We start from the raw sequence: 21,500 nt of genomic DNA on the forward strand, positions 1-21,500 counted from the left end.
AATCCTCTTTATGCTGCCCTTAATCCATGCATTTCCAAAAAGTATTTTTTCTGGTGCCATGCAACCTTACACCCGCCAAAGTGTAGTTCCATGTCAAAGAGGATATTCTGTGAAACATCACAGCATTTGTACTAGAAGCCGTGTGGCTTCTTTAAAACCCCTTTCAATAGTCGCACCATTTTTCTTGTGATAAATTGCTATATAATACTTGTTGCTCCATACAAGTCTAGATGACAGCATGCATGTTGCAAAAGAAACACAGGCTAAGATTTATTACTGGCATATACTTCTCCTTAAAACTGACATTCCTTCAATACGGCACAATGTCAGAGTCATTGTTTTTAAAGGTGTTTTGTAAACGTTTCTTTCTTCTTTTTTCTTTTGATGCATCGTCTTTTCTTTGCGTCAATAAATTATAGCCTCTATATTACATTAACAACCCTAAATTCCAACCTTAACCATTGAAACAGCACTTCTGCTGCAACAACTTTGTACTTCTTAGCGGAAATAATAAATGCTAAGTACTTATGGTGAGCCTCCAACAGATGGTGCTATTGAGTGCTTAAATGCAAAAGTCCAAATTTCACTCAATGTGTAGCTTTATTCCTTTGCCTATTTGTGAGATAAAAATCATACTTTTTCTCAATGATTCTGGAAGACACCACAGTTCCTATAACAGCAGGTTTCTGTAGTTCACTAGGTGATGTTGGGCTAGTCATGGTCTCTCAGCTTTACAGTTGTGCTTGAGAATAAAATGGGGAAAGGGAGAACCATTTACTCCACCCCGAGTTCCTTGGTGGAAAGATGGGTTATGAATTGAATGTATGAATGAACAACCATGAAATCATTTAGCAATTCAACACAAGAAGGTATTTCTGCAGAGTATTCCAGATCTCTTCCCTGAATCAACTTCCTTTGGTTTGTATAACCCTTAACAAGGGATAAGCCAACTATTCAGAAAACATCTGAAAAAATCTACCCAACTATTCAGAAAACATACTTGTCTCACCTTCCAGCAGTTTTTGGACCATTGAGCATGAAGACGCAGAAATCTGGTAAGCAGAAATCTCTCACTTAACTTCTCTTTAATACAGTGAGCAACTGAGAAGTTACAACCATGGAAGTTACAACAGTTTTACTCCAATTGACAGGCAGGCATTGATTTTAATGATTTGAAAACAATTTGGTGAGTTTTGGGGAAAACTGCAATTTTTACTTTTACATGCCCCTCTTTGATCATTTTTCCAGGAGTGCGGGAGCTGCCAATTTTTGACCAGCTCAACAGGGTCTGATCAAATTGAGCACTGAGGCTGCTTCTTCAGGAGGTGTGAGAAGCAGTATGCAATTTACTCTGTCTGCTTGGTTGGGTCATTTAAATACTCACTCAGCAGAGCTTAACAGGAACTGCTTGCGGCTCATGGACTTGGAGAATGTCCAGAAGGACATTTTGATCACAACTATTTAGAATTCTACACTTCTTCAGGGGTTTGGGTTGTTTTGTTGTTTGAACAATAATGTCAGTTTAGCTAGGGCCACTCACCACATATTTTCTAGCCACTGGCTTGGGAGTGGATCCTGGGAGTTTTAGTATGGAAGACACCAGGTTCCCCTCCCCACCCACCCAATTTAAATACTCAGTCAATGGGGGGGGGCACTAACGGCCCATTGGAAGATGCCCGACAATAACATCTCTCCGACCCACACGAGGTAATTAAGAGGCTGTGATGGGAGTAAACAGCCTCCCTGCCCCCCCAAGGGAATGGGGGGGGACTGCCCTTGCCCGCTGTGCCCATATATACCACCCCCAAACTTGAGGGGGTGGGAGCACTAGGCAGAAAGCCCTTGTGTGGATTTTGGCTCTCCTGGACGCTGTCTCTGGTTCGCGCCACTAGCTGTAGCAACTTCAAAAGAAACAATTAGGAAGAAGCAAATGCACATATTTCAAGGAAGAATGGGGAGTAAAGACTGCTAATTTAAGGTATCTCTGAGAAAGAAGACGGGTCGGATAAACAGGAATATACCATGAGAAGACACACCAAGGCTCAGGAAAGACTTTCCTTTCTTTCTTTTATGTGATTAACCAATAACCCCCCCACAAGTCAGAAATGCCGCTTAAATGACCTAAACTGGATGATTTAAGACTGTGTGGAGATAATTTCTAACCAAAAGCATGTTTTAAGGAGATCATGGAAAAGTACAAGAGCTTTGGGATGACGCAGTAAAAAACAGCGTCGCCATTTTGGCAAGTTCTGTCTAAAGATTTATGTCTGGGAGGAGGAATGCATCTGTTTTCATACTGCGGGCGAACCTCCTCAGAGGACTAAAGAAGGCAACAGATTTGTGAAAATTAATGATGGAAAGAGTGCTTTTATTTATGGAAGTGATGATATATGGAAACCATCTTGATATGGTTATTGGACGAACGGAAAAATTCACACAGGACTATAATTTGTGTTTACCTGCTTAAGGAGATTATCAGAAGAGTTCACAAAGAAAAAAAAATATATGAAAATAACAAGATGAGATGTGGGAACAGCAAGATAGGACTGGATAGAATTGTGAACATTATTTGGACAGATTTGTGGATATTAACGCAGCAGCAAGAAGATGATTGGAATCCCCTTCGGAACTTGAAATATGGGTACCCCCAACAAAAAAATTAAAATTTGGCTTTGTAATTCGGAATTTATGTGATGTGATTTGATTTGATTAGATTGGTCGGTTAATAAAAATTGTTTTAAAAAAAATAAAGACTCAAGTCAACAAATAAAAATTACATTCTTTTTTAGTTTCTTGAAAAGAAAATTGGAAGGGCAACAATGACATAGTATAAACTGAATCAATGCAAGCTCCTCCCATATGACTAGGATCTGTCAGCATGATTGAAGTGTTCTACCCACATCTGAAAAACCTGCATACTGAATAGGCTGGCTGCATATTCGTCAAATGCTCCTGCTTGACATAACAGCACAGAACAGTAGAAAAGTCTCTGTCCTTCCCCATCAGCCATGATGTAGGGGTCCATGCCTAGCTAGCAAACAGAGCCTGGCTCCATCCCACATTCAAGATACAGAAAATAGGCTACCTGTAGTAACAGCTTCTCTGGACACATTTTAAGCTGCACCTTCACAAGCAGAGAAATCATCAAACACATCATTTATCATGGTGGACTGTTACCTTTTCTTGCATAGACCGCTGGATGAGCTCATCTTTATCTTCATCACTTAAAACGTGTTTGTTGTTTCTTGGATTCTTTTTACTGTCTGTTTCTATCGTTTGCAGGTTTGGACCATTCTAGACAAAAACAAAGTACACAAAAATTGAAACCAAGCAATTGCATTTAAATTTGCCTCTCACCCTAACACCATAGTCACTTTCTCTTGCATGGCATCAGATGATACAAGCATGTTATGTACACCTGAAAGGTATGTCAAATTTCCTCCCACCCCATAAGACATTGCAAGCATATTTTCAAGTGCAACGCAGATTTTAAAAAATAAAAACATGGCTCGAGGTCTCTCTTATACGTAAGGGAGGCTGTGTGGGTCTCCAGGCTGCTTGGGGGTGAATCTTAAACACTGGAAATTCAGCATCACAGTCTAGCGAGGGGAAAGCATGCTCTAATAGCCCTCCTTTGTGCCAGGACTGTAACTAGAGGACTAAGTAAGTTTACTTATTGGTTTTTACAAGCCTTTTGTATTTGCTTGTTGCAGTTTAGCCTGAGGCAATATGCTTCTGCATACCAGTTGATGGAAACCACATGGAGAGAGAGGGCTGCTGTGCTCAGATCCTGCCTGTGGGGTTCTGGTTGGCCACTTGAGAATAGGATGCTGAACATAACATTTTGAAACCATGCAAGAAGTAGATAGCACTGGATTATGCAGGCCTGAAACTATTGACCTGGGGATGCACTTTCTGTTTGGAGAACACTGTGGTGTTGTTTTTTACAACTCCATAAAGTTGATGTACACCAAAACTCTAAAAATGGACCAGCAGAGCTGCCACAGGTCACTACTTATGTGCTGCCTTATGCTGAGGTGACCTACACACACAAGAAAGGGTTCAAGATATTTTTTGCAAAGCTGCATTCAGTGACAAGGGTCCTACTGGAGTTTCCCATTACTCCATCTCCGCACCAGGAGAAGCCACAACAATTGAATTTCTACGGGCCATGCAGATGTTGAAGGCAAAGGAAAAGGTGGCAAACCTATTCAGTTCCACTGGTCTGTGTTTTTAAACGGTCTGAAACAGAATACCGTCAAAAGACGCAGGATCGGAAATCCAGCTCCAAGAAAACCCAACCACTAATTAAGTACTTAGATGCCATTTAAAAAGGATATAAAATGCATTTGTTAGCAAAGCACAAATTAACTGTTACAAGCTAAATTCAGTAAATAAGTGTGAGAAATGCCACTGGCTTTGAGGATAAATAAACCTGGTGTTCTCCTGGAATCTGCACATCACATAAAGGTAAAGGTAAAGGTAAAGGACCCCTGACAGTTAAGTCCAGTAGCAAACGACTCTGGGGTTGCAGCGCTCATCTCGCTTTACTGGCCGAGGGAGCCGGCGTTTGTCCACAGACAGTTTTCCGGGTCATGTGGCCAGCATGACTAAGCCGCTTCTGGCGAAACCAGAGCAGCACATGGAAACACCGTTTACCTTCCCACCGTAGCGGTACCTATTTATCTACTTGCACTTTTTGGTGTGCTTTCGAACTGCTAGGTTGGCAGGAGCTGGGACAGAGCAACAGGAGCTCACCCCATCGTGGGGATTCGAACCACCGACCTTCTGATTGGCATGCCCTAGGCTCTGTGGTTTAGACCACAGTGCCAACTGCGTCCCATTGCACATCACATACATGACCCTAAATCACCCCTACGTGGTGCTGTGCAGGATTAACTGTGGTCACCTGCAATGCAGAATGGGTGAAGCTATATCTTTAATAGCCTATGTCATGTTTCAAGTGCATATCTGAGGTAGACAGAAGTTGACCAAACTTGTCTACAAATTCAGTGTTCTGAGGAATTTTTTTTTTAGTTGCGTGTCAAATCTGAATCTGGTGGTGTGTGTTACCCTGGCAAAACTGAGCTTTCTTTAAAGAGGAGCAGAAATGAACTTTCTCTAAAATATATGATCAACACTACATTTTAAAAAAATGGAATAAGAACATCATTTACACCTACTGGCTCCCAGATAAAATAAATGAAAGAGGAACATATGACTTAAGAATTTGCGGTAAAACATTTAAATAAGAAAATCAATTCCTTTTTCTTTTTTAAGAAAGCACGTGTACGGCAAAAATTTCTTGTCAGTATCAGAAACTTGAGCATATTCATTCTCCTGAATAATGCATTGCAAATAAGTCAGAAAACAATATGAATGAACACAATGAGAAATAAGAAATGAAGTTCAAAGGACATAAGTAAAACAAAATTACGTGTAAAGAGTAACTTGTATATAAGACACCTTTCCAAACTTAAAAAGTTCTTAAAATGATTTCCCCTCTCTGTTTATAGAAGGAACCTTTGTCTCTGGATGAGAACCAACATACTGCTTAATAAGCACATTGCTCAGATTGGCAAGAACTCTCCTCACATTGTGTTTCATTCTTTGCTACCAAGGACACGCTGCAAACATGCATAATCCTGGCCATTCCCAGAAAGGTCTACTTGTGTAAAGCCTCAGAGTTTACAAAAGGGGCCAGAGGGATGGAGCAGCCCTGCAGAGGAAACAAAATTGAAAGGGTGGTGGAGGAAATTTTTAAGTAGCCAGGAAGTTCAACCTTCCCACAATGGTAGAAAAACTGAGTTGTAGTTATGAAAGGTCTGCAGTTCAGTACAGTAGTACCTCGGGTTAAGTACTTATTTCGTTCCGGAGGTCCATTCTTAACCTGAAACTGTTCTTAACCTGAAGCACCACTTTAGCTAATGGGGCCTCCTGCTGCCGCCACACCGCCGGAGCACGATTTCTGTTCTCATCCTGAAGCAAAGTTCTTAACCTGAAGCACTATTTCTGGGTTAGCGGAGTCTGTAACCTGATGCGTTTGTAACCTGAAGCGTATGCAACCCGAGGTACCACTATACATTGGACTGAGAGGAGAAAAATGAAGGGAACACATTGATAAGCCAAACCCAGGCATGTTCTGCAGTCAAGGAGCCTGACTCTAAAAGACAAGCTGTAGCTGCTGCAACTCAAAAAGTATTTTTCATGCTCCCAGTTAAAATAGAATCATATGCTTCATCATCTCACCCCATCACACTATACACAGCATCTCTGTATCTATCTTTAGGCCAATTCTACAATTCTATGACTTCTACAGATGGGCAGCATTAAGTGCTGACAGACTCTGACACAAAAGTCAAGGTACCAGCTGTGGCCTTTCAGCCATGTCACAAATCGACGGCTTAATATCAAAAGCTGTTTTTTTCGTGTAGAGGAAAAGGTAAACGTTTAAGCGGTACATGTGTTTCTTCCACAATAGGGCAAATAAAAGTGGGGTTGAGGGATTTGATTTAGGAAAACAGTGCAGTGGAAAGGGCTCTACTCCACAGTGTCCAGCTGCTTTTAACTGCTTTTAATATAGGAGAACTAGTTATGGATCTAGTTATATGATTGGGCCCCAAGAGACACCATAGACAGATTAGAGGAATGACTGATTCGTTCTAGGGATTGTACGTGCGACTCTTTAACTTCCAGCTCTTTTCAAGGCAAAACTGGGACACTATGCCTTAAAGGAGAAAAATATCATCCCTTACCAGCACATTTCACAACTATTTGAATATCTCTGTTCCAGTGAATGGGGTGCATTTCTGAGCAGGCGCCTAAGATAACATCACCCTACTGGGATCAGAAATGTGTGCCATATGATTATATTCTTATTCCAGCATTTTTCCACTTTTCAGAAAAAGCACCCACTTGAACTTGAAGCTGTAACAAGGGGCTTATTTGTAATTTATATGTCTGATTTCCCCCCTGCCCCTGCCCCAAGCTCAGACATGGTGAGCCTCCAGTCTGTTGGCCAAATTAAGCTCCAAAGACCATTTCAAAGGGGTTGCCTCTAACCGACCATTAGCTCTCAGCTAAAGGGAGCCAGGCACACCAGGAGTCAGTCTTCAAAGGAGGTTGCTCTATAGTAATTTCCTTTGAAGTTCTGAAAGGTGTCAATCATCTGATGACATTATGATGCCAGATGATTGACATGCAGGTGGTCCTGCCCACCTGCCAAAGTTGTCCATAGTGAGTGGGGAAGATAAAGACCTGCCAGTCTACTGGGTTACTCCAGCTATCAATGATCATGTAAAGATGCACTTTTTAAACCTGGATGTACTGGATTTACAAGTCACCACTGCTTCTGCAATACTCAGGAGGGGTGCCTCAACTACATTTAACTTCAGTGTTAATAAATAGGGCCTGTTTGCATCCTTCCTCCACACTTTGCAATGAATGGCTATATTTATCGCCTCGTTACTATGGCAATATTATGTATGATGTATGCCACTTTCATCCTTTTTGCACTTGTAACAGATCCTTTTTGCCTATTGCTTTGAAGGTGTTTCTGGCTCTAAAAGTGATGTTTTAGAGTAGAAAAGGACTTTTTTAACAAAAAGTTTTTACGTACAGATCTGTGCCTCTGACAACACCCCAGACACTGAAATAGCATCATGTACCTTCATGGTAATAAAGGTAATTCATTAATACAGGGTCATTAGGAGAGTTATCAGCGCTGCTATAAATTAATTCTCCCCCTTGCTCCAAAATCCACGTTAGGGCAATACCTTTATCAGACCAACCAAAAATATCACAAAATAGGGTGCATGCTTTCGTGGTCTCCAGAACTCTTAATCAGACTAGATCAAGGTGGCCAAACTTTTTTTGGCCTCATGGCCACGTTCGCTATGACCAAAGCTCCCCTAATTATGCATAAATTAGTCCTCTTTGATACAGAGTCATGCAAAGAAGAAGAAGAAGAGTTTGGATTTGATATCCCGCTTTATCACTACCGGAAGGAAAGGGAATATAGGCAATGGTCAACAAGTCCAAAGGCAACCGTAAGCTATCCTAGACCTAGATCTTGATGGAGGATATGAGAGGATTCCCTTTTTGTGTATATGGGATTCTCCTCAGCCTGGCCTGTCTTATCTGTTTTAAATTTGTATCTATTTACAGCAAGCCACCAATCAGAGAAATCATTTCAGTAGTGCTTTTGTTTTTCCTTGTTTGCCTTGTAACTTCTGTACATAGTGAATTTGGGCTGAAAAACAATTAAAATTTGTAATGGAGAAGAGGAACATCAGTTGAGCATGTGACAAACACATCCTAGTTATATCATGGGACTTTCTTAAAAAGAGGAGACGAAGGACACAAACTTATTCCAGAGTTCACATAAAATGACTACACTGAAAGCATTCAAGGCCAATGGCACCTTTTAAAAGATTACCTGATTCCTAGAATTAACTGGGAGGTACCTATCCAGAAGTGGAGGAAGTGTACTCTTCTTGTAAAGGTGTAAGCAGGTTGCCATATCGCATTACTGTGAGGGAAGTACTGCGAAAGAAAAGAAGGTAAACAAATTTATACATTGCAGAGAACACAATATTGCCACATCTAATTAGGTGGGACTAGCCGAACACTTAAATCAACATTAGACATTTGTATAAAGGCTTTTGTTCCAAACCAACATATTGTTCACCTGAGCGACAGGTTAGTTACCTGAGCAACCCAGTCCTCAAAGTGTTTGTGCACCAGATTAAACAAACAGGGTGCTGCCTCCACCATCGCTGCCGGTAAAACTGCCCAAGGACTGTAATTCTGGAATCTGCTGTTTAATAATTACGCAGCAGTTCACTGATTCGTCATCCCCCTTTGTACAGTTATGGTTTTCTTAAAGTAAATATTGAATGCTCCTTAGAGCTATGCTTCACATCGAAAAATTTTGACAAAAGGCAGTTCTAGTTCAAATACATTTAGTCAATGAATTACCCTTCAACTTATTGAGGTAAGCCCATTCTGTCTGTAGCTGTGTACATTCTATACTTTTAAAGCACCCCAAAAAAATATTCCTGGGAACTGTAGTTTGTTAAGAACACTGGGAATTATAGTTTCATGAAGGGTTAACTTAACTACCATTTTCAGGATCCTTGGGGGAGTGCTTTAAATGTATGGTGTGGACAATCTGTGCCACAATCATTGTGCTGGGTTTTAATGTAGGCTTCAAATTGCTGCTCATCTATGAAGTAGCTCGTGAAATGATGTTCCATATGTTGCTACTGGAGGCATGAACACTAGGAGACGATATGAGCCGCAGCCCCTTCATGTGCCTATGTAGCAAAACATGAATTGTTGGTTTGACTGCAGTAATGTCCCACAGCTGTGTTTCAGAATTGGTTAGAGATATCTTGTTGGCATCCATCTGGCTAGAGAGTCAATGGAATGCGCCTCCAGGGGTGAAATCAAACTGCTGTGTTAGCAGCACCAAAGTGACCTCCCCATGGTGCAAGCCTGGGTATGGAGGTCCTGGGCTGCCCAGACAACAAGACGTGGTCTAAAGGAAAGCAGAGCAATACGGTTGGCACCAGCATGGCTGCAGGAGCTGCTGGGAGGAGGCTTGAAATATGCCATCCAACAGAATATACAGTATATGAACATTTGGTTTTCTTCTTTTAAATCAGTGTGTGGAACCTCATGCCCCCTACCCAAACACCCACTTTCAGCCCAGGAAATCCCCTCATTGGCCTTGCTTCACACTCTCCTTGACTGTATTTGGCTGTGACTCTTGCTTGTGACTCTTGCTTACATAGATGGAAGACAGAAAGAGGCATGGGAAGGAGCTGGCCTGCAGCACAAAGGCAGCATGTACATTCATTTACAGTACAGTGGTACCTCGGGTTAAGTACTTAATTCGTTCCGGAGGTCCGTTCTTAACCTGAAACTGTTCTTAACCTGAAGCACTACTTTAGCTAATGAGGCCTCCTGCTGGTGCCACGCCGCCAGAGCACGATTTCTGTTCTCCTCCTGAAGCAAAGTTCTTAACCTGAAGCACTATTTCTGGGTTAGCAGAGTCTGTAACCTGAAGCGTACGTAACCCAAGGTACCACTGTACACCCACCACTGGCATCTGGCCTCCAGAAGGTTATGTGGCCCTTGGGCTGAAAAATGTGCCCCAACTGTTTTAAATGGTACCTGCAAACCTGGGTGCAGCTACACGTGCAGAAAACTTCCCTTCTTAACACACACACACACACACACAAAAACATGGCCTACCCACATAAAAATGTGTAGAAACAATAACAACTTGCTGCCATTATGCAAGTTCAGTCAGTTCCACTGTAAGATGAAGTCTTGTACATGTCTACTCAAAAGTAGCTTGGACGCAGGTGGCGCTGTGGTTTAAGCCACTGCACCACTTGGACTTGCCGTTGTTTGGTCCCATCTCCTGCCAACCTAGCAGTTCGAAAGCACGCCAAAAAGTGCAAGTAGATAAATAGGTACCGCTCCAGTGGGAAGGTAAATAGCGTTTCCGTGCGGTGCTCTGGTTCGCCAGAAGCAGTTTAGTCATGCTGGCCACATGACCCCGAAGCTGTATGCCGGCTCCCTCAGCCAATAAAGCGAGATGAGTGCTGCAACACCAGAGTCATTCGCAACTGGACTTAACTGTCAGGGGTACCTTTACCTTTACTCAAAAGTAAGCCCACTGGGGAATTACTCCTAGGTAAGGGACGCAGGTGGCGCTGTGGGTTAAAGCCTCAGCGCCTAGGACTTGCCGATCGAAAGGTCGGCGGTTCGAATCCCTGCGGCGGGGTGCGCTCCCGCTGCTCGGTCCCAGCGCCTGCCAACCTAGCAGTTCGAAAGCACCTCCGGGTGCAAGTAGATAAATAGGGACCGCTTACCAGCGAGAAGGTAAACAGCGTTTCCGTGTGCGGCTCTGGCTCGCCAGATGCAGCTTTGTCACGCTGGCCACGTGACCCAGAAGTGTCTCCGGACAGCGCTGGACCCTGGCTTCTTGAGTGAGATGGGCGCACAACCCCAGAGTCTGTCAAGACTGGCCCGTACGGGCAGGGGGACCTTTACCTTTACCTTTTAAGTATGTACAGCATTACAACCCAGGGCTGCAATCTAGTACCCATTCATTAGGCAGTGAGTCCCATTAAACTGACTGGGACTTGCATGTATCCAATTTTGCTAAACACTTTTTAGTAAACATTCTTAAGTTTTAGGAAACAATTTTTTAGAATGTAACAGATTTTAGAAATGTGTTATATTTCCTTTTCTGCCTCAGAAGTCGGTGGAGGATAAAGGCTACCACAGAATAAACAAAGACCCTGTAAATCAGGCATTCACCAATGTGTAACACTGCAGGGTGACAGAATGGCAATCGGATCCTCAGGCATCAATCCTTGGTTTGAGAACAGGGATATTTTAATCACCTAAGGTGTCCTGATTTTCTTCTATGAAATATTGGAAGGTTTGTAGTTCAGAATTCTTGCAACAGGAAATACTATTTTCCCCCAACATCCCGAGAGGGTAGGTTAGGCATACAAGATGATGCCTTTTCTATTTCGCCTCGGCTCCCCACCATTTCAGACACAAGTCTCTCCAGGGCTACTAGGAGAGTGAGAACTGAACCTGGAATCTTTTACAGGCAAAGCACATGCTCTAGCCTGGAGCTACAGCCCTTCCCCTCCCACAGCAAGGAGGAGGACAATCATTCCCTCTGTGAGAGAAAAGAAGATTTCACATCAGCTCAGTGAATTTGAGTGCCTTCTCCAGGCTGGCTGTTCAGGCAGCCTTGTATTGAAGGCGGCATGGTGTGGGCAGGAGCTAGATCATCTGGATCTAATGGTAACTCTCTGGGTGATGTGCAGCAGATCAGCAAGAATGTCTGGCTCCCGATTGTTTAACAAGAACAGCAACAAAGCGACTCCCCTCCCACTCTAAATTATACCGCTGCAATGAATAATCCTTTGGGGGGTAACTAAGAGGAGGTTTCTGTATGGAAGAACTGTGATCAGCTCTGCTTCAAATTCCTGGGCTCAACTTTTTTTAATGTAAAGTGTGTATTTTTGGCACCAGGCTCTCATTGGTGAATCTTGGGAGTTGTAGTAAACCCACCAAGTAGACCCCCCCCAAGCCTGAGCTCTGCCTAACCCCTGAAATAAAGGACTGTGGTCTGTAGTTCTCAGACCTTCAATTGGCCAGATCCCTTCAGCCCCCCAATATAATATTTGATTGGGCTGCACCCCTGCCCCAAATTGATGGACAGTGCGATTCAAATAGAGGGCGGGGGTGTACCCTGTCATGTGATCGATTATGCAGGGCGGGGCTTACTTGCCCCCCCCAATATTATATTCAAGTTAGTAACCCGACCAGATTACTGGTTCCAAAACTTTTTCGGGCCACGCTATGCAGAACAGCGGCTTGCACGACTAAGGCAGGCAACCACCCAGTGAAATTCAAAGCACAATCGCACATTTATTCAAAATCCAGTTTTTAAACTATTGAGTTTAACTAATTCAACGAAACTGATTAACTGGACCCAGTGGGACCAGCTTTCCAAAGGCAGCGCCCTCTGCCTTTTAGCGCCCCCCCCCCCATAATCCCACTGCTCCTCCAGGGCTTGTACCGCTCCACACGGCGGGCAGGAAGGGGGCAAGGGGCTTCATTTCTCGGGAAGGGGAGCCCTCCAACTGCCCGAGTCCCAGGACCAGAGAGACTCTCGCTCCGCGCGCAGAGGCCTCTGGCAGGAGACCCTCTCGCCAACTTACCGCGCGAGGCGACAAGCGCGGGACGCGGCTTCCAGGCTCTCCCCGGAGCCCCGCGACGCAGAGGCGCGCCGGTCTTCGCAGCAGCGTCCGCTTTCGACACCGCCCTCGCCGGCGAGAAGCGCGCCCTCAGCGCCTCAGAGGAGGACGCCGACCCAGCCTCTTTCCCGCGCTCACTTCTCCCAGAGTAGTGCTTCGCCGTGAAACGGGGCCCATGAAACAAGCCCTGGTAAAGAAAAGGTACGAGGAGACCTAGCGAGATATCTCGTCATGAATATTTATGTGGCCACTGGAATGCGTTAAGCTCGGGGCGGCTAAAGTGAGGGGGCTCCCCGAGGTTGCTGGACTACAAGTCCCATCATCCCTGGCCACGGACCGTGCTGGCTGGGACTGATGGGAGTTATAGTTCAACAAATGGGGAGCTGCAGGTTCTCTTGGCCGGTCCGAGACAGAAAGATGAAGAAGTACGAGGTCAACCTTTTTCATTTGTGAACAAAGGCTCTTCTCCTTTCGCAGCCAGGCACGGTGGAAGTGGCTAGGGTAACTTACCTATGTATCGTAGGCATTAACCGCCGTTTAGGCCAGCTGCAACCAGGCGCTTTGAAAAGTAGAGTGGTGATGGGTGAGCTTTTTAGGCAGTTCAAACACAGCTAGTTCTGCACTGTGTACAATGAGCTAACCTGGCAACAAGTACAGGAAAGCATGTCTGCAAAAAGGGCATCTTGCTGCAAGATGATTGCCCTTGTTATGGACGTGCTTCCATGGCGCTCCAAAGGGAACAAATCACAGCATCCCATTGTGTCTGATGGAATGCAACAAATATTCCAACCGAAGTAAATAAAAAGCGAAAGCTATATTGTAAGAGCATTTCTCCAAAAACGGCCACTTCCTTCTGATGCTGATATCCATTGGTAGGGATCTGAGCAAAAGGGTCCATCTACCTACTTAATATTATTTTAGAACTTTTTGATCCTGGTTGTTAAAGCTAACTGCACAATATTTTCATGAGATTTGAATAACTTTTTGTTGACAAATAAAAGCCTTGTCCCCCTAAACACATTAGGAAGGCATAGTTCAATTCACTTCCGCATAATGTCAAACAACTTTATTTGGAATTAATCTCACTGATGTTAATGCAACTTGCTTGCAAGTAAGACTACTTAGATTCCCTGGGTGCTGCTAGACTCTGAATCCTAACAGTCCCAGCCAGCATGGTCAATGGTCAGGGATGACGGGAGTTGTAGTCCAGCTGCATCTGAAAAATTATAGGTTCTCCAATCCTAATTTAAACACTAGCCTGAGTGCATAGATGACCCAATAATTTCATGCAGGCAAGCAAGTGGGTTGGCAGAGAAGGGATTTAGCTCTCTAGACTCCCACTGCGCAACCAAGCAGGTTGCTAAAGCAGAGGAACCCACTTCTCTGTGCCTAGCACATAAATGACTTCTCCATCCGTTTTCTGTCAGCCCCCAGGAGGCTAATAAACAACAACACACACACAAGCTTAACAAAGTTAGCTCCTGTCATATAGAAGGGAGAAATGATTTTGGTGGCCACAAGGACTGATCCCTCTTATTTTGTTTATCTTCATACTTCATTCTGTATTAATTATCCTAGAAGTGACTTCACAATAACATGGAGATATATACTACTCTGTTACCATATTCTAACCCCCTTTTCTATGATTATGTGAAGAGTGAACAAGATTTGTCAAATAATGTTAAATCAGCTGTGGTACACCATCTGATGAATACTCCAGAACAAGGATGTGGAATGTGGGGGCTTCACATATTGTTGGACTACAATTCCCATCATCCCTGGCCATTGGGGCTGGGCTGGGTTCGGCCCCTGGTGGTTGGAATCCACAACTTCTGGAATGCCACAGGTTCCCCATACCTGCTTTAGAACATGAGAATCAAGCCCTATTGATTATTGCCCTCAAAGGTCATTAGATCTATTGATTTCTGGGTTACCATTATCTGAATATTACAAGACTCCTCAATCCTATCTATAATCCTATCTATCTATAATTGAGAAGATCCATGGGGTGGGGGCAGGCAAATTCTGGCCTCGCTCAGGGCGCTGTATTACCAAACATTACCAAAGTCCACCACTGATCCTATGATTGCTTACTTAGACTTAAACTCCAATAAGTATGTGCAAGATTTCTGCCCGTGGAAAAAAAGTATTTACATAAGATATAATTTTAACACACAAAGCCTGAAAATACAATTTTTAATGGCTCAAATATATAAAAACCACAAACTGATATATAAATATTTTTAACAGTACATACATGGATCAACAATATTTAATACAAACACTCATCACTTGTTGACACTCTGTCTATTGAAAGACATGGTGTGAGGTTATATAAAAATGCAAATCACCATTGGATGCTAGTCATCCAGAGAAAAGCCAGCCCAGATGTGCAAATGTACGCAGCAGGGGTGTTGATGGGTACTTGAAAGGACTCAGGACATAGGCCCATGACACAAATACTGTACATGCTAATTTGCACATAAAAGTTGACAGGCAGCTGCTGTCTGAAAGCCCACTTTTTAAAAAGAAGATTAAAAAGAAGGAAAGGGGCAGGAGATTCAGGGTTCATTTGTGCTTCCATTTAGGCCATGATTTCTAGGCACAGGTCTGGGAAGTCTTTCTTTTGTCCTGCCACTTTCCCTGGAAAACCCTCTGTTTACTACCGAATTGAAGCAAGCGTCAATTGGGGTTTCTGCGGATTGGCATTTCTTCCAATGCAGCAGTAAACTGTGAGAAAGTGGGGCAGGACAAAAAAACCAACCCTGGACCTAGAAGTCACAGAACAAAAGAAATAATGAAAGAAGCCCCAGTCAGCATGGCCAATTGCCAGGGATGATGGGAGTTGGAGTCCAATGACATCTAGAAGGCCACAGGTCACCTACTATACATCATAGCACACTATGCAAGAACGAAATGAGGTAGAAGGAAAAAAGCAGTATTAGGATTTCTCAGAATCACAGCTCTGATGTCTCTTCCCTCTCCTTAAGACTTCAGAGCTCATTACAGGGCAGATGTGCGGAAACTTTGGCCCTCCAGATGTTGGTAAACTACAACTCCCATCACCCTTGGCCATCGACCATGCTTGCTGGAAGTTGTAGTTCAGCAACATATGGAGGGCCGAATGCTCCATATATATGGGGCTGGGAAATGTGAACAGTTCTGTTTACTCTGGCTGGCTGTTGATAATCCCATACTGAAGCAGTTACCTTTGATGAGACTTGGAGCATAACTCTAGGGTTGCCATATTTCAAAAAGTGAAAATTCGATAACTTTGTTTTTTTCTTAAAAAGAAGTTTTGGAGCTAGTTTTAAGGAAATTCACAAAAATCTAGGCTTCTGACATTGGTTGCCATATGTCCGGATTTTCCTGGACATTTCAGCGATTTCCGCCTGGACACTGCTTCTGACTGCAATATTCCGACTATGTCTGGGAAATTCCAGACCTATGGCAACCCTACTTAACTTTCCAAAGGCTTTGATCATGTTGTGTTCAACAGGCTCACAATTATGCTAATATTTAATGCTTGGAGTCTAAAAATCTTTTGGAACATGCAATGCACTGTTTTGTTCTATCTTAATGTGCAACATGGTTAAAATATTTCTTTATTGCAGCCGCATTATTGTGCTCCACACCATTCCATCCCAAACTGCCAATCAGGGAGACACTGCCAAATAATTCTCATTTTCTCTCTCTCTCCAAGCTATAGATGTGATTCATAAGACAGTGGTTCCATGTGCCACCTGAGTCACATGGCAGCTACTGTCTCCTTAGGCCCATACTACCCTGGCAACATCTGTTAGAAAGAACATTATGGGCTGGACAAGGCTGGCAGGGGAAGCAGAGAAAATCCCCATCAGTTGCTGTTTCCGTTCTAAGTGCTGAGAGCAGCGTGGGATTCTGCCACATTCAAGCAGCTCCCATGCTGTTCAGATAATGTATGAAATGACCCCTGGTCTAAAGCATTTCACTTGTGGCTGGCATCAATGTTCTGGAGAAATTCATTGCCTGTTGCATTTAAAAACCTTCCAATGAATGTGTTCTTTGTATTTTAAAATAAGCATAAAGCCAGCACATAAAACTAAAGCCACAAAGATGCATTTTGTTAGACGCTGAATCATGTCAGGAGAAAAAAAACATGTTCAGGCCTCCTCCACTCTCAGAATGCTGGTTGCTGCCTTTATTTGGGTAATCTTTATGCACCAACTCCAGCTGAGGGACTCTGGGTAGAATTCAACAAAGAGCAGACCTATTGAAATGAACGGACCTAACTCAAGTAGAATCCTAGAATCGGTGTTCATTAATTTCAGTGGGTCTGCTTTGAGTAAAACTTACCCTGAATTTCAACAAAGCCCTACTCACAGTAGATCCACTGACATTAAGGGAAAGATTCAACTAACAAGTCCCTTCCATGGAAGCCCTATGTAGGGACTTCTGCTTGCACAAGGGGGCTCTCCTCCCCACGAGCTCCTTGCAAGGGGAGATAGGGAGAACCCCCAGAAAAGTACATGGTGGGAGAAGGGAGAAATGTTTGCCCTGATGGAACAACTGCCTTAGCAGATATGAATTCCTCCCTACTAAACCTAAGCCTATTAACTTCAATGGGTGTATGTTCTCTGCCTGGAACTAGTGTTGACTACTATCTTGTTTATAACTCTGTGCTATTGTTTTGCTCCATATGAAAGTTTGTTAACGATTAGCAAGAAAAGAGGGTTTGTTTATACTTTAGGGTCAAAATAGGTGTTTGTTTCTATCAGTTCTCTTAAAAGACAGGTACACAACACAAATACGGAAGTGCTAAAAATGCAGCTCTCACTTAGAGTTCCTCAGAAAACTCAGTTTTGCTGCAGAGCCTTTGCTTTTTATCTTGCCTCCCTGGCTCCTTTATGCACAATGATCTCAAAGACCTAGCTATCATTCCAGTGTGAGATTACCAATCTGCTGGATTTATTTTATAGAACAGCAATTCTTTTAAGAATTTCACTCAAAGCAAAGCAATTTGCAGCCCTAGCCATTTCAACTGAGAGAGCTTTATATGCTTAAATCTCACCCATTGAAATAATAGCACTTAAAAATACAGGATTGTTCAACAGTATAGCCTTTATTTCCTGTCCCACCCCGTAACTGTGGAGGAGCAGAATAAACAGGCAAAATATGCTTCCTCACCAATTTTAACTGTTTATTCAAATAAATAGAAATATTACAAATTTACAAAATCACTGTGCTATTCATTTACAATGTACTTTAAAAAAAGTTTGTTAGTACTGAAGTTTGTGCCAAGTTTTTGTACTGTACACAGCCTCTTTCTTTGGAGTCACCTGCACTTAGTCATGTAAAACAAAAGCTCTTCCCTAAACTTCGCAGTCTCAGGAACAGGGAAGAAAAATTGGAGAAACTAACAAGATTCCTTACCTTCTCCTGGACCTTAGGCTGCGAATTATGCTTTTATAAAGTGTGACAAAAAATATTCAGCTGTCTCTGTGCACTCAGTTCTTTTCACAGGCTACAAAAATAAAAACACATTGCTATGTTACCATAATAAGTTAAACACAATCATGAAAAGGTTCAACATTTACATTTGGCCACCGTAAAATCTATACACAGAGAGGCTGAACTTCGTTCCCCATCACTTTAAAGCTATTGTCTCTATTATTCCAGCCAAAAATGACACAAAGGATTGGTTTTCCATAAGATTATCAGAAAAACTGTCTTTTTCGATTAAGATTTTGAGCAACAACAGCCCCAAACAAATGTGGAACAGATTCCCAGCGCAGGGTGCCCAAGAGGGAGGCACCTCTCATGCACAAAAGGGGGGGGGCGATTAAGCACATTTCCTTCCACGCACTATGTGCACAGAGCTGAATTGTTCGTCTGAGCTGCAGTAATCCATTGAAAAAGGGTCGAGATGAAAGCAATTCTTATAACAGACAGGCGTGGTTGAGCTTGGAAGCTCAGCCTAACGCAACGTGTTGTTATTTTTCAGAAAATACACAGTCACAGGCCAGGCCGGTGGAAGAGCTTTCTGCCGACAGAGGAGGAAATCCGTTCACAGTCAACAACAGGTGATGTGGGAAGGCGACCTTTGGCGACGAAGAACCAACTACGACACCACCCTGAGGAAGAGAACGGCGGGCTCGGGTCTGCCTGCTTCTTGACCGAGGGCCCTTTCTTTCGGGCTTCTCCCGGGAGAAGGAGCCCCTGGCCGTCCGCTCACAGGGTGCCCAAGTGCGGCAGCGTGTCCAGCTTGTCGGCGCGGTCGCGGGCTGCGGCGCTCTCCACGCCGCGGAGCCACTCGGTGCACTTGCGCACCAGCCCTTCGTCGGCCGCGCACGCTCCGGGGACGCCGGCCGCCCCTTCGCCGTCGGCCTCCTCCTCGTACTCCACGTCGTCGTAGCGGTGGCGCTCGTTGAGCAGCGACACCTGCAGCAGCGCGCGCAAGTCCCCGCCGCCGCCGCCCGAGCACCCAGCCAGGGGGCGCTTCGCGGCGTCCGGGGAGGCGGAGCGGGGCGTCCTCCCGCGCGGCCGCCGCTGCTGCTGCTGCTTCTCCAGGCTCCGGCGCTGCAGCACCCGGATCGCCTCGGGAGGCAGGCTGAGCGAGAAGCGCAGCGCGGCCTCCCCGCGCCCCGCTTGCGCCGCCGCGCAAAGGCTCTCGCAGGAGCCCGGGCCCGGCGGCCCCACCACCGAGCGGCCTCGCGACGCCGGAGACGGAGGCGCCCCCGCGGCCGGGGCGGCTGTGGCGGGCGGGTTCCTGGCGGCCGGCGGCGGGGCGTCTCTGTTGCGCGGCAGCTGCCTCGGGAGAGAAGCGCTGGGCCAAGAGCTCGAGAAGGCGCCGCCGCCGCCGCCGGGGCGCTCCGCGGGGACCCCGCCGCCGCGACCTTTCCGAGGGGGCTTGGCTGGCGCGAGGGGGGGCTTGGCCGGCGCCTTTTTGGGAGCGCCCGGGCTCGGCTGCTGCGCATTCCGGAGCTGGAGTCGGGGGGCGGCAGCAGGTGGTGGCGCGATAGGAGGCAGGGACATGGCGCGGCCGCCGGCGGGAGCCCCTTCCCTCCTCCTCTTGCGTGTTGTAGTTCAGCTCGACATCTTCGCCTCAGAGGAGGCGGAGGCGGCGGCCAGCCTCTCGCCCTCAGCCGGGGCTTCCAGGCAGCTTCCGCGAACGAGCCCGGCCGCGCGGCGAACGTCGCTCTCTGGCACTGCGGATGAATGAGACACGCGGCGGTCGCGGCTGGTTGGAGGCGAGAGGAGGAGCCGAGAGGGTCGGGCGGGGGGAGAAGAGGCGAGGGCTTCGGCGGAGGCCGGCCAGCGAGCCGGGCGCCGTGGCTGCGGGCGGGCAGCCGCCCCCTATCAGGCGGAGAGAGAAAGTCCCGCGAGCGCCGACGGGGGGGGGGGGCGGCATCAGGCAGCCGAGACCCGTCTTGCGCCTCCAAGAACACCACTTTGCGCGCCTGTAGTTTGGCTCTCCTTAAAACGCACACACACATATATATCGTCTCTCCCCGTTATGCCCCGTCTGGTCTATTGCGCGCAGAATAAATGTTGCCAGGCTATATCAGAGGTTGAGTTGACACAAGAGCAGCTACTTGTTCGCGGATCTTCTGCGCGGAGCCTTTCACCAATGTACTTGCTCCCAAAAGCGCAGTTGGGGAAGGAAAAATAACAAAGGTGTCTAATGAGCAGGTAGGATGCTATAGGCATAAGATCAGCTTGAAGATTCAGATCCAAAAGGGATTGCAGGCACAGTAAGTCTCCATAGTTTTAAGGTTCAGTAGATTTTGGGGAGAAAGCAGCAACAGCTTAACTCCCCATCTTTGTCAACATAAAGCTTGGCTTGTAACCCAGATCTCATCCCATTTGTACATGGAATTAGCAAACCAGTAGCACACCCACAGGGCCCCCAATACACTAACACAATATGCAAAGAAGCTGAACAAAACATTTGTACACTATGTACTCACACCCTTCATCATTCCACACATCTATAAGACATCCACCTTTAAAGCCGCCTTACACTGAACTATAAGTATTATCTATCCTCTCCCTCTACTTGGGAGAGGTTTTTTTATTTAGCAAGTAAAAACATGAATGCTATTTAACTTTTCACCCCACTATACAAGGCTTGTATAAATAGCCAACCTAGCAAAATTGGGTGTAGAACCCTTTCTTCCCCTTGGCAATTTGCACGATGCCAAAATTACATGGTGTCTAAACATCAAATATGGTGTTTTTCTTGAATTCTAAAGTTTTTATTAGCTCTTAAAGTAGTTTTTAATGTTGCATGTCAATGCTGGAAATTGTCACTTTATTTAGCATTACTAAGATACACCACAATCCATCTTTAATAATTTATTCAAATAAATCCTACATACGACTTACGTTTCCTGACTTTCAGCAGCACACGATACACATTTGCACCAATGTTTATATGCCCTCTGTGTGCATCTGTCTATATCCTTCATCTACCAACTGTGTTCTCCACTTCCATAACCTGTTACACATTCAGTCCCCTGCAAACTACAGCGTACTCACTGTTAAGACCATGTTAATGGAAGACAATCTTACCCAGCTACGAGGGATCACCAAAGAAGAAGAAGTAAACAGGAAGTATGTAACTGAATGCGTGAAGGGAATGCATGAGCCCAAGGATCTACTATATAATGGTTTGGCATGGGATGTGAACCAACCCAGTAATATCCAAGTGAAATTATTCTA

General features: G+C 45.0%; 2 protein-coding genes across 9 annotated transcripts in view; both read right to left on the minus strand.

Annotated features, from left to right (window-relative positions):
- Nucleotides 1–13,348, minus strand: part of LOC310841457 (uncharacterized protein) — a 50,474-nt gene extending 37,126 nt beyond the window's left edge. For 2 of the 8 annotated variants that reach the window (XM_083732578.1, XM_083732576.1), the window contains exons 1-3: nucleotides 12,762–13,163; nucleotides 8,438–8,544; nucleotides 3,178–3,294 (exon numbers count right to left, since the gene is read on the minus strand). In XM_083732578.1, the coding sequence (XP_083588704.1) occupies nucleotides 3,178–3,294; nucleotides 8,438–8,521 (201 nt within the window). In that variant the 5' untranslated portion in view covers nucleotides 8,522–8,544; nucleotides 12,762–13,163. Of the gene's footprint in view, nucleotides 1–3,177; nucleotides 3,295–8,437; nucleotides 8,545–8,709; nucleotides 8,730–12,761; nucleotides 13,168–13,307 lie in introns of those variants that run through there. The other 6 variants (XM_083732573.1, XM_083732579.1, XM_083732572.1 and 3 more) reach the window with 6 other exon arrangements.
- A 1,628-nt stretch (nucleotides 13,349–14,976) lies between these two features.
- Nucleotides 14,977–21,404, minus strand: PRR18 (proline rich 18). Its single transcript, XM_083732793.1, has 2 exons — nucleotides 16,431–21,404; nucleotides 14,977–16,196 (listed from the first exon to the last, which is right to left on the minus strand). The coding sequence occupies exon 1, from the start codon at nucleotides 19,809–19,811 to the stop codon at nucleotides 19,008–19,010; it is 804 nt and encodes a 267-aa protein (XP_083588919.1). The 5' UTR covers nucleotides 19,812–21,404; the 3' UTR covers nucleotides 14,977–16,196; nucleotides 16,431–19,007.
- Nucleotides 21,405–21,500: the final 96 nt, after the last annotated feature.

Source organism: Podarcis gaigeae (genome assembly GCF_964106915.1).
Source record: "Podarcis gaigeae genome assembly, chromosome: 3".
Classification (NCBI taxonomy): Eukaryota; Metazoa; Chordata; class Lepidosauria; order Squamata; family Lacertidae; genus Podarcis; species Podarcis gaigeae.